A 12554-nucleotide genomic window follows, 5' to 3' on the forward strand; every position below is an offset into this window, starting at 1 on the left:
GACACACAGGCCTTCATATGACGTAGGAGTGTATACGTTGTGCACGTTGTGCACAGCAGCTGGCAATGTGGAACCTTACTATCAGTTTCTACGGCTTGGTCACTGTGACACCAGTATGTTGTGGACCTGCGGACTCCAGCTGTCAGGCGGCTGCAGAGACTGAACTGCAGGCCCACATAACCCCCCCAGTGGTACTAAAGGCCTCTGCAGACGTAAAGGGTTACGGCACCTTTTCAGGTCAAGTTCCATTTCTGTTCTTTTTGGTTTATTTATCAGATCCCTATGAGCTGCAGTCGATTCACAGCGGCTACTCCTGCTGGGGTCTCCACATCTTATCACAGCATTAGATTAAAACACATTTACATACAAACCCCCACCAACAGCCCAGACACCAAACACAAAAACACTTGCTCACAGTTTAACACGTCACAGCCAACACAAGGGCACTATATCTACTCTCCACTGTTTCTGTTGAGAAATGATTCCATCGCTCTCAGCATAAACGTTACAGAACAAAGATCACCACAGTATTATATTTGTCGAACCCACAGAATTAATTTTAGCCTCTTTTTAACGCTCACCATATTGTTTTCTAAAATAAAAGAATCTGGTAATGTATTCCGTGCCACCATTGCCCTGTAATTTACTGTCTTCAGATCTACATGAAGGCAACAAGAAGAAGATGCTGAAGTAATTATGTATGTCTGAGAAAAATGACAGTTTCCATGCAATATTTCTGGTGTTTTGGTCATTACAGCTTACTTTCTACATTTAACCAGGACAGGCAATGATTCATTACACCAACACTGGTCTGATGAGGACAACGCAGAACTAACAGCTTTGCTCCTAGTGACCTCCAACCTGCCGAGGTTACGTTTTGTTGAACTCGACCAACTTACCGAACAATAGTCCAAGTATGACAAGACTAGTGCTTGAACAACTAATGTAATTAAATGAGTAGATATAAAGTTAATCACAGCCACACCTCTACCCATTTTCTGCTCTCGTCAACTTGACTATTCCACAATAACCCCAATATATAGATAGATTACTACCTCACCCATAGTTAAGCACAGCTTAGGATCTTCCCTAAGCACTTTTTTTTCTTTTATCCCAAAACAATATTTAGTTTTTTTTTTCCTTATTCAAAACTAATTTGTTTCTACTTAACCTGTTCTCCAATAACTCTAAATCTGCATTTAAATTCAGCTGGTGTGCGTGCCGATGCATAAATCATCAATCATCAGCACACATTGCATGATTTAAACACATTGCATGATTTAAAACTAAAGGTAGACCAATAATAAACACTGAGAATAAGAGAGGACCCAAAGAACTCCCATGTGCCCACCCCCCCCCCCCCCCCCCCCCCCCCCACAACTCACAGCTCAGAATAGCTGCCATTAAAGTAAACCGGGGTATTCCTGTCTGTCAGATAACTCTTTATCCATGGAGTAGCAGCTGGTTCAAACCTCAACTTTTCCAATACGACCTCATGATCAACAACATCAAAAGCTGCACTTAGAACCAACAACAGATCTTTTTGTCATCTATTTCCATCATCCAGTCATCTTTCATCCTGACACTGCTGTAGCTGTGGAGTTGCTTTTTCTATAAGCGTGTTTATGTTTGGAGTTTAGCCCATTTGTACCATAGTAATCCCTAATTTGCTCATGTATTATTTGTTCTAATATTTTACCAAATAAACTTAGTTCTGATGAAGACATTCTGCCTTGTTCTGGTACATGAGACCATCTATCTGCTCTCAGGCATTATATTAAGTTCCCAGTTCTTTTATAATAACCCTTTTTTACAACCTTAGGACCTAGTATACGTTCTCTTCTTTTAGAATAACCCTTTTTAAAACCTTATAACCTTTTTTATAATGTCATTGAGACAAACAAGCTCATTATAACAATAAAATAAATAAATAAATAAAACAAACAACACGATGAGCACAGAACACTCAACCTGGACATGTTTTAAAGACGAACCCAAAAACAGAAGACTGCGTAGCGCTTGGAGCCATAACCGACGTGTGTTGGTGAAATACTGACAGGCTGAGCTGGTTTGGACTGGTTTGAGCTGAGACGGCCTGACAGACCAACTGGTAGCAACGGGATTCATAACAGAGTGGATGAGGCATCAAAAGGATAAACAGCAAAGAAACGCAGGTGAAAGGAACAGCATGGGAAAATGTAATAATACAAGGCTTGGTTTCCCTCCATCACAAAGCAGATCTTATACGTTTCTGTGCCTGGAACATGGCTGAGATAGAGGAATGTAGCCTCTTCATCACTGTTCCACCCATACCGGCAGGATATCGCAGGGGAAAGGAATAATAAAAATACAACTTTTTGTTTTGCTGACGACTTCAACATGATTTAAAGATGACTGAAATAACAGGAAGCGAGCGTAGACAAGAGCCGAGGTATTTACGGCAGGTCTGGTGTTGTCCTCTGTGGTAGAAAAGGCCTGGCTTTGGTGTGGGCCGTGGCTTTTGGAACCCTGCAGAGCTTTTTACAAGCACAACAGCTATATAACACGCTGACGGAAAGAGAGGACGGCTGAGAGAAAAACATGATCCGTTTCAGTAGGAGAGCTCTGTCACACTGCATTTCCTTCCAACAGTTAACCGTCACCACAGTCTTCCCCGACCTCAGTCCGTAAACCACTGACTCAAACCGTTCGTTGGGACAAAATGTTTGTTTGCCGTTTAATGGATTGTTTTTTCAACTGCTGAATATTCGGGATTAACCTTCATGTCACCTTTCAGTAAAGAAACATCAGTAGAGCTACATGTAGAAAACAAGGTGTTACTGTTTACACTTCAGCAACGGCTTCACTTCTTCATTTAAATCAGGGGAGCCCAAAGTGGGGCCCGCGGGCCAAAATCAGCACTTTGCTTTTGGCCCGCTAGTCGCTGTTTATAATAATACCCTACAGAGCTTGATGAAAAGACAATACTCTCAGTGTCATGAACCCCAATAAGTCCAGACTCTGAGGGATCCACCTCAGTGACGTCTCACCTTGTCACTGAGCCAGGTGCAACCCAACATGGAGAGACTGGTGCTGTCCAAAGATCAGCTGCACTAAGTATCAGCAGCTTGCCTTGTTCAACATGCACTGTTTCTTCATGTTGACATGCTGCACTTCGGTGCTGTTTAGTGGCTGTGATTATTACTTCTTGCCCCTCCAACTATGGCTGTGTTGTTCCATTGCCATATTGATTTTTTATGCAACATTTTATTTGCCAGATAGGAAAAAACACTGTATTTGCTATTGAACAATGATTGAAATAACTTTATACACTTATTGTGTATAAAACTGCAGTGTTTGGCTCACGGGATCATTTTCAGTTTGGCCCTTGGAGGCAAAAGTGTGGGCACCCCTGATCTAAATCCTGGCAGCCAGTTACAGCCTGGTGCGGTGGTCCAAACCATCTTCCTTCAGGACCCCAAAGCCATGGACCCCCACCCCCACTGCATGCTGACAACAGGCTTTAAGTTGTTGTTTGTATGTTTAAAGGTTTTATTAGTTCTGTCCTTCCATAAAGCCAGAGTTAACTTAACAGCATCTATTATTTCTATTTTCTTTAGATGGGACAAATCCTCTGCTCTGTGGTGTTCCTCATGTCTACCTGCAGCAGGAAAACCGAAGGTAACCGGACACGAAGTTCTCTGCTACTGCAGGTCACTGAACCGCGAGGACGAGAACTGATTGGGAGCACAAGTTGTAGCGTTGCCTGTGGCATTTTTTTTCTTTTGTTTTTCAGTGAACACACATGTTAAAATAATGTGTAGAAGATTTTGATGACCCTGATTTATTCATTTTGGGATCAGGTTTACAAAGTTCACGTTTTCCGGCTAAGAAAACAGCAGTTCCACGTGAACGAGATGTCCAGATGATTAAATAAACCTTGTGGACATTAATGAGAATGCCTCTGAATGGTTCAAAGCCTCGGGACCCCTGTGCTCTTTGGGGAGCCCTGGGTTGGGAACCAGTGGTCTAGTGGTACGGCTGGAGCAGGAAAACAAAGACTGAAAGCCAGTTAGGTAACAAGCAACCTTTTCCCTGCAGTTACCGGCTGGTTTTTATCCTCCAAACGAGGAAAAGGCACAAGCAAACCCAACAGAGGGTGATGTAGAAAACGTATCCTGACTTAGCGGACTCGACCAGATCGAGTTGCTTCAGTAAAAGCAGTTCTGGCGCTTTCGTACGTCCACCCGGTGTCTAAAAATGTAGGAGACAAATAAACTCCAAGGCACAGTGACTTGATTTATGACTGGATTCCAGTGGTAGTGTGGAATTTCATGAGACATGGTGGTTTTCTTTAGTGAGCTCAGAATGAGCAGCAGGCCAGATGTTAGCAGTTTTTAACCAGTAAACAAACTGGTGGATGCTGGTGTGTGATTACATGATAAAACAGGGGTACCTTCTGAGACTCGCTTTGCTGAAGCATCTCGTCCTCCAGCCTGGAATTAGTGGTACTTGCTGTAGATGTGGGTCTGGTGGGTATCCTGGAGGGCCTGGGCTCCACCTTTGGGCTTGTCCACGCTGAGACGTCTGAGGCAGAGTATGGTCTGTGGGGTTCGTCTTCATCAGACGTCAGGCTGTGATCGCTGATGTTGTCTGTCATCTTGTGCAGCTTCAGCCTGAGCTGCTGCTCCTCCAGGTCCACTTCCTCCCACCGAGGAGGAGACGTGCTGTGTGCAGTCAGAACCTGGTCGCGCCAACACAGGAAATGTTTCCCTTCAGAAGAAGCTGTGTATACATACATTTATTTAGCCACACAGTCCTTTTGCATTTATTTGCTGAATCAGATGTGTGTGTGTGTTTATTTCCAGTTGCTGCCATGTGACACAGTGTTGTAAAATGACACGCTACTGTCATATGATGGAGGACATATATATATACAGCATTATATTTAATGGAAAAATGAGTCCAAACTCTTGAAAACCAGACCCCACTGCTGACTCGGTGTATGCTGACAAACCCGTTCAACCTGCCAGAGCAGCAGCGTGTTTTCCTCAGCAGGCCTTGGAACCAGTTCATGGATCAGGACATAAAGGTGCGAAAGATAGAGTTGTAATACAGACATGTTGCTGGCAGATTCTTTTCTCTAAAGCTGATGGAGCATCTGTTTGTAAACTGTTTAAAACCTTTTTCCCATTTGAAGCCGAGTTACGACTAATTACTGGAAGAGCCTCGGCTCTGCTGTGGTTTAGGGTTAGCTGGTTTTAGGGCTTGGTGCAGGCTCTGATAATACTGGTGTGGATTTTAGGGCTCCAATCAAAACCAGACCAAACCCACACAAGCCAGCATGAGACGAGGAAAAAACACCAGGAAACATGTTAGTATGAAAATGATTTTAAGTTGATTCAGGAAGAAGTGATGGTGTGCGGCTCCAGTATGCTAAACATGTCGCTGTGTTGTCACATGCCATGGCGGCTACGGTCTCTTCTCCTCCATATGCTTCCCAGCGACGCTGTCGGCCATCGCTAACATGCCGGAACACCTACTGTCATGGATTTACCTCATCATTTGTTGGGATGACTTTCTGTTCCAAGCGGTTCAGAAGGCTCTCAATGGCGGACATCCTGATGTTCAGGTCAGTGATCTGTAGAAAGGCAGGAGGACAGAGAAACTACTGTCAGATGAGGACAAGTTTGTCATTTCCAGATTCCTCCAGAGAGCTTTTCTAGTGTCCATCTCTGGTCCTGGAGGTGCTGCAGGTTTTCCATGCATCCCTGCTCCAACACACCTGACTTATTAATCAGTCGTTATGCAGAACTTCATCAGTTGGATCAGTTGGATCCATTCAACGGAAGTCAGGTGTGTTGGAGCAGGGATACAAGGAAATCCTGCGGGACAGCGGCCCTTACGGACTAAACACCCCTGACGTAATGATGAGATTTGCACCATTATAAGATATATGTAACATACTGACCATAAATAGTTGAGTCAATGTTTGTTTTCAGATGTTTTGATGGAGTTTTTAAGCCAATAGATGGTAGTCTGTTCTTGCAAAGAAATATAAAAATGTAATTTATATATAATTTTCTCATTCCTTGTATGACCTGTTGTCAGACCAAGCACGGCTCATCGACCTCTACGATGACGACCAACCTGGGCATGAATGTTCCCTTGCTCGGATGCAGGTTACCGGGACCCCCCTCTGGAGCCAGGCCTGGAGGTGGGGTACGAGAGCGAGCGTCTGGTGGCCGGGCCTTTGCCCATGGGGCCCGGTCGGGCTCAGCCCGAAAGGGTTACATGGGCCCCACCTCCTGTGAGCTCACCATCTGCGGGAGGAGCCGTAGGGGTCGGGTGCAATGTGAGCTGGGCAGCAGCAAGGGGCGGGGACCCTGGCGGTCCGATCCCCGGCTGCAGAAGCTGGCTCTAGGGACGTGGAACGTCACCTCTCTGGTGGGGAAGGAGCCTGAGCTTGTGCGCGAGGTTTAGCGGTTCCGGCTAGATATAGTTGGACTCACCTCGACGCATGGCTTGGGCTCTGGAACCAGTACCCTCGAGAGGGGCTGGACCTTCTTCCACTCTGGAGTTGCTCATGGTGAGAGGCGCCGAGCAGGTGTGGGCATTCTCATCAGCCCCCAGCTTGGTGCCTGCACGTTGGGGTTTACCCCGGTGGATGAAAGGGTAGTTTCCCTCCGCCTCCGGGTGGGGGGACGGGTCCTGACTGTTGTCTGTGCTTATGCACCGAACAGCAGTTCAGAGTACCCACCCTTTCTGGGGTCCTTGGAGGGAGTGCTGGAGGGTGCTCCTTCTGGGGACTTCAATGCTCACGTGGGCAATGACAGTGAGACCTGGAGGGGAGTGATTGGGAGGCATGGTCCCCCCCCTCTGAACCCAAATGGTGTATTGGACTTCTGTGCTCGTCATGGATTGTCCATAACGAACACCATGTTCCAACATAAGAGTGTCCATTTGTACACCTGGCATCAGGATTCCCTGGGCCGCAGTTCGATGATGGATTTTGTAGTCGTATCATCGGACCTGCGGCCACATGCCTTGAACAGTCGGGTGAAGAGGGGCATGGGAGTTTGCCCAACCAGTCTACATGTGCTTTGTGGACCTGGAGAAGGCATTCGACCGTGTCCCCCGGGGGCTCCTGTGGGGGGTACTCCGGGAGTATGGGGTACCGGACCCCCTTGTAAGGGCTGTCTGGTCCCTGTACGACAGGTGTCAGAGCTTGGTCCGCATTGCCGGTAGTAAGTCAGATTCGTTTCCGGTGAGGGTTGGACTCCGCCAAGGCTGCCCTTTATCACCGATTCTGTTCATAACTTATATGGACAGAATTTCTAGGCGCAGCCGAGGTGTTGAGGGGATCCGACTTGGTGGCCTCAGGATTGGGTCCCTGCTTTTTGCGGATGACGTGGTCCTGTTGGCTTCATCTGGTCGTGATCTCCAGCTCTCGCTTGAGCGATTCGCGGCTGAGTGTGAAGCGGCTGGGATGAGAATCAGCACCTCCAAATCTGAGACCATGGTCCTCAGCCGGAATAGGGTGGATTGTCCTCTCCGGGTCGGGAGTGAGGTCCTGCCTCAAGTGGAGGAGTTTAAATATCTCGGGGTCTTGTTCACGAGTGAGGGAAGGATGGAGCGTGAGATCGACAGACGGATCGGTGCGGCGTCTGCAGTAATGCAGACTCTGCGCCGGTCTGTCGTGGTGAAGAAGGAGCTGAGCCAGAAGGCGAAGCTCTCGATTTACCAGTCGATCTACGTTCCTACCCTCACCTATGGTCATGAGCTGTGGGTCGTGACCGAAAGAACAAGATCTCGTATACAGGCGGCTGAAATGAGTTTCCTCCGCAGGGTGGCCGGGCTCTCCCTTAGAGATAGGGTGAGGAGCTCAGTCATCCGGGAGGGGCTCAGAGTAGAGCCGCTGCTCCTCCGCATCGAGAGGAACCAGTTGAGGTGGCTCGGGCATCTGGTCAGGATGCCTCCTGGACCTCCCTGGTGAGGTGTTCCAGGCACGTCCCTCTGGGAGGAGACCCCGGGGAAGACCCAGGACACGCTGGAGGGATTATATGTCTCGGCTGGCCTGGAAACGCCTCGGGATCCCCCCCGCAGAGTTGGCAAATGTGGCTGGGGAGAGGGAAGTCTGGGCTTCCCTGCTTAGGCTGCTGCCCCCGCGACCCGACCCCGATAAGCAGCAGAAGATGGATGGATGGATGGACCATCCATCCATTTTATAAATGTAAATAAAATTTTATAAATATATAAATATTTTATAAATATAAATAAATATTGTGTTATTTATTTATTTGTTTTTTGCCATGTTTTATTCTGTTGTTATTTTGGCTGATTGTGTGCAGCACTTTTGTTTCATTTCTGGTTGGTTTTATAAATGGATAAATAAAGCTGAGTTGAGTTCATAAAGAGAAACTCATCTTACGCCAGTTATGAAAAGAAAAACACTGGTATTGGTGGATGCTGCAGACCTGGCATGAGATGAGTCAGCAGTCTGCAGAACCAAATCATTATTTATGTCAGAGATCTCCTGAACTTCAGGGCTTCTGGGTAGAGTAGACACATGAACAGGTTTAGTTCTGGATGATTTGAGTAGATCGGATGGCATGGTAGTCCAACATCCTGCATACATAGTTTGAAATTGGGAGGCTCTGGAGTGAATAAGTCTGATGAGTTCCATGTTTAGGATTATGAACATTTGTTTTGTCTCTCTGCAGCTTTTTTTAGGCATTCCCTTTGATTTGTTGCTATTCTGTAGATGGAACATGTAAACACACGATAACTCCCCCCCACATGTGCCGTGGGCCTAAATGGAGTCTGTGCTTACTCATCTACATGTCTTGTTCAACAAACATGATCAAATAGCGGATGTCATGTGGATCTATGTCTTGGCTTGAATGTGTTCCTAATGAGCATGCAGGGAGCAGAGAGCAGCAGCTGCATGCAGAAAGAGTTTCTGTCATCTGAGACCGAAACGCACGGCTGCCTGATGTCTGGCCTGTGTGTTTTCCTGTGTGTGTCCGCCTGTGCTGCGTTGCCCAGCTGCAGGACAAACCTGCCACATCACAACATGTCAAACTGTGGAAATCAGCAAAGGGTTGAGCTCATCCACATTGGCTTAATCAACTGAAAAGTCATTTTTAGTTTGTTGAGTAGTGATAAATATATTCACTGTTATTGTATCTTTGTTAAGTATACACCATGAGTACATTGGAACATAGATTATTTAACTATAAGACATGGCCTGTGATGGACCGGCGAGCTGTCCAGGGTGTACCCTGCCTTTCACCCAAACACTGCTGGGATAGGCTCCAGCTTCATCGGACTTAGCTGTTAGGATGATGAATGAATGAAAGAATGAATGAATGAATGAATGAATGAACTATAAGACATGTAATTGTGGAAATGAAGGACACATGAGGACATGTTGTGACTTTCTGGCAGCAGAGAAAAAACCAAAACTCCAGACTCATCATCAACAGTCTGTTGATGTGCTTCACGCGAGCGGAGAAGCGACGGTTACTGCGAGTCCTCGCTGGAGTCAGGTCGCCTGCCATCTCCTAAATAGACACTTGTGTAATGCCGTGACTTCCCTCTGATCAAGAAGCTGTCTCGTCTACGTCACGCTGCAGATCAGCCTGTCAGTGTTTGTACAGTTTGACAGCTCTGAAACCTGAGACGGCAGATGAACCCAGCGGGACATAGACGATCCACACAGTCTCTGAAACATTTAGCATCACTTTATGACACAAAGTTTGCTCAAAATCCGGTGGAAAATGATCTGAATTTAGTCTTCAGCCCCTTAATGGACACCAGAAAGCAGAAGGTTCTGAAAATGTTGACTTATCACATGGTAATAAATAGTAAAAAAAAACCCATTTGTCCTTTTTCATTTTACATTTTGTTAAAGGGACAAATAAAGACATCATATTCCAAAAACTGGACTTATCTACATTTTTCATGGGTTGGTCTTTTTGGGTTTTGGGAATCCACTGAGTTAAGACATCTGGTTCCACTGTAGGACATTAAATACTTGCTACAGTGAGTTACAAACTTTGTTAAGGATTATAATTATTCTTCTGCTTAAAATAGTGAAAGATGAAAATATTATTGCATGATGTCAGATTGTAATTTCTATAAGTTCATACTGGACACGTTTTCCTGATGAAATGGGACCAGTTTCTGAATAAAACTAGTGTGCAGGTCTGTTGTTCATGTACTGATTGAAATCTGCACCAGATTCCTGCTTTCTGAGACCGATTCAAACTGTTGTGTAGAAAACTGCGAGGTGTTCCCAACAGATCGTGTTTGTTGACATAATTCATGGTTCTCATGTACGTTTTGAGTTCTATGAGAAAGTTAGAAAGAGAAAGATGTCCTGCGGTGGAGTCTCAAACCAACAACCATCTTAAGGTCTTTACAAACCTACCCCGATAAATCTTATCCGAATAATCTGCGATATATTTAATCAGATCTGTGTAATTTTGTGACTTTTATTTGTTTGAACTGAGGTTGATTTTTTTAAAAATATTTGCATCCGACAGATATATAATCGACCAATCAGAGAAGGCATGAGGACTGATAGATCAGCAACAATCTTTGTATCATCATGATGAGCGTCTTTCTTATTTCTTCTCTGCTTCTTAAAGCAGATCCTCCGACTGTTCCACAGACGTCCTGAAGCATTTTAATCAGTAAAACATGTGAAATATTTAACTTTTACATTTCCAGTCATCAGTTAGGGCAAAGCTGACTGACTTCTGGATCACATAAAGGTGTCTGACAGTGTCATCTATGAACATCACAGTCTTTACTTCTAATGTGAAATGAAGACAAACATAAATAATAAAGCCTAAAACTTTCCCTCGACCCACACAAAGACACCACACATGAAGGATTTGTGAACATATTTAGGCTGCAGTGAGGTTTCATGCAGTGAACGGAGGATTGACACACAGAACGGTAGAGACCTGAGGCGGGACGTGGGATGAATTCAGGCTCTCCTGAGATGTCAGGCTGCTGGGGCCGGGATGGGACTGGTAGATCGGGTACTGGTGGCAGTGGTCATCCTCTGCTTCCGAGTCATCCAGGCCAGGGAGATAGCTGCTGCACCTATGAGGCCCTCCAATGCTGCCGCTGCCACACGACGAGTAACTTAGACGAGATGTGGAGCGAGACAGGGCGGTTCGGCTCTCTGCATATGCAAGATCATCTGGAATAAGACAGGAGGAATGACTAAAACATTCTGAACCTTTCTTCAACCTGCAGCACCGCGGAGCCACCGCGGCTGCGTGGGAGGAGATAATCACTGGTTTGCAAGCAAACATGGAAGTGAATGGAAATGCGTCGTCCAGTCATTGCATCGGCTCCATGCACTCAGATAAAACTAGAACCAGGCGTCTGATGGGAACACACAAACCTTATCAGGAGATTTTCTAAAACAGCATAAAACCTGTAATTAGTCAAACTCCTGAACCTTTATTTAGCAGAAAAATGTTCAAGGAAATCCTTTTCAGGGTGTGTTTTCAGGGAGTAGTCTAGGAGACTCAGAGAGACGGGCAGGGATTCCCAGAAATGACAACTTGTCACAGTTCCTGTGTTCATGCCTTCATACGCTTCACGCTTACAACAAGATATCAACTGGAGGCAGAACAATGTACTGTTTCACAATATTTAGTCCTTTAGTACTAGTTTAACTTGGCTTAGCTTCTGGCTGACTCATGTTTAGCTTTAGGCCAGAGGTGTCTGCTGTAGTGAGGACTCACAAGAACCACAATAAAACCAGCAGCTGTGTGACGATGTCCAGGTGGTTCGTCTACCTTAGTAAAGTGCAGAGTGAAAGCAAATCTAATGAAGATGGAACATTTCTCAGAATTCTCCATCCGATCAAACCCCTGGACTCTCCTGGTGTGAAAGGAGCCGTAAATTTCTACAGACTCACTGAATCGTGTCGCATTCTGCACTGCCCATGTTGACAAACCAACATTTTCTCCACTCCAGAGAAGCATTTATTCTCACTGGGTTTGGTCCAAAGCAGTCCCAGCCTGTGCTGGTCCTGGCACTCTCACCTGCCACCGGTTGAACTGCTGGTTATCGCAGCACCTCATATCACACAACAGCACACTGAAATGTTTGAGGAAATCTCTTGTGCATGCTGTTTACTATCCTACCATGCTGTGGCGCCATCTCCAGCTCCAGAGCCTTGCGCTGTTCATGGCCCATCGGGTGAAAAACGTCATCCATGTCAGCCTCAGGAAGCAGCGACTCCCTTCTCCTTATGTCTGTGTCCATGACGTCATGAGCCTCTGGGACTTCTGAGGGCTCCAGGGTGTCTGGGGGCTCCAGGGCGTCTGGGGGCTCCAGGGTGTCCGGGGGCTCCAGGGCGTCTGGGGGCTCCAGGGCGTCTGGGGGCTCCAGGGTGTCTGGGGGCTCCAGGGTGTCTGGGGGCTCCAGGGCGTCTGGGGGCTCCAGGGTGTCTGGGGGCTCCAGGGTGTCTGGGGGCTCCAGGGCGTCTGGGGGCTCCAGGGCGTCTGGGGGCTCCAGGGCCCGGGGCTGAGGGTGGAGAACAG

At 46.5% G+C, this 12554-nt stretch overlaps 1 protein-coding gene across 1 annotated transcript in view; it reads right to left on the minus strand.

Moving 5' to 3' along the window:
• mlphb (melanophilin b) overlaps positions 1-12554 on the minus strand; it is a gene marked incomplete at both ends in the record, with an annotated part of 74330 nt that overhangs the window by 21404 nt on the left and 40372 nt on the right. Inside the window, 4 exons of the mRNA XM_079254781.1 lie at positions 4436-4723; positions 5537-5620; positions 10956-11197; positions 12156-12537. Of these exons, the coding sequence (XP_079110907.1) occupies positions 4436-4723; positions 5537-5620; positions 10956-11197; positions 12156-12537 (996 nt within the window). The remainder of the gene's footprint in view (positions 1-4435; positions 4724-5536; positions 5621-10955; positions 11198-12155; positions 12538-12554) is intronic.

This window comes from Telmatherina bonti (genome assembly GCF_933228915.1).
Source record: "Telmatherina bonti genome assembly, chromosome: 15".
Taxonomy (NCBI): Eukaryota; Metazoa; Chordata; class Actinopteri; order Atheriniformes; family Telmatherinidae; genus Telmatherina; species Telmatherina bonti.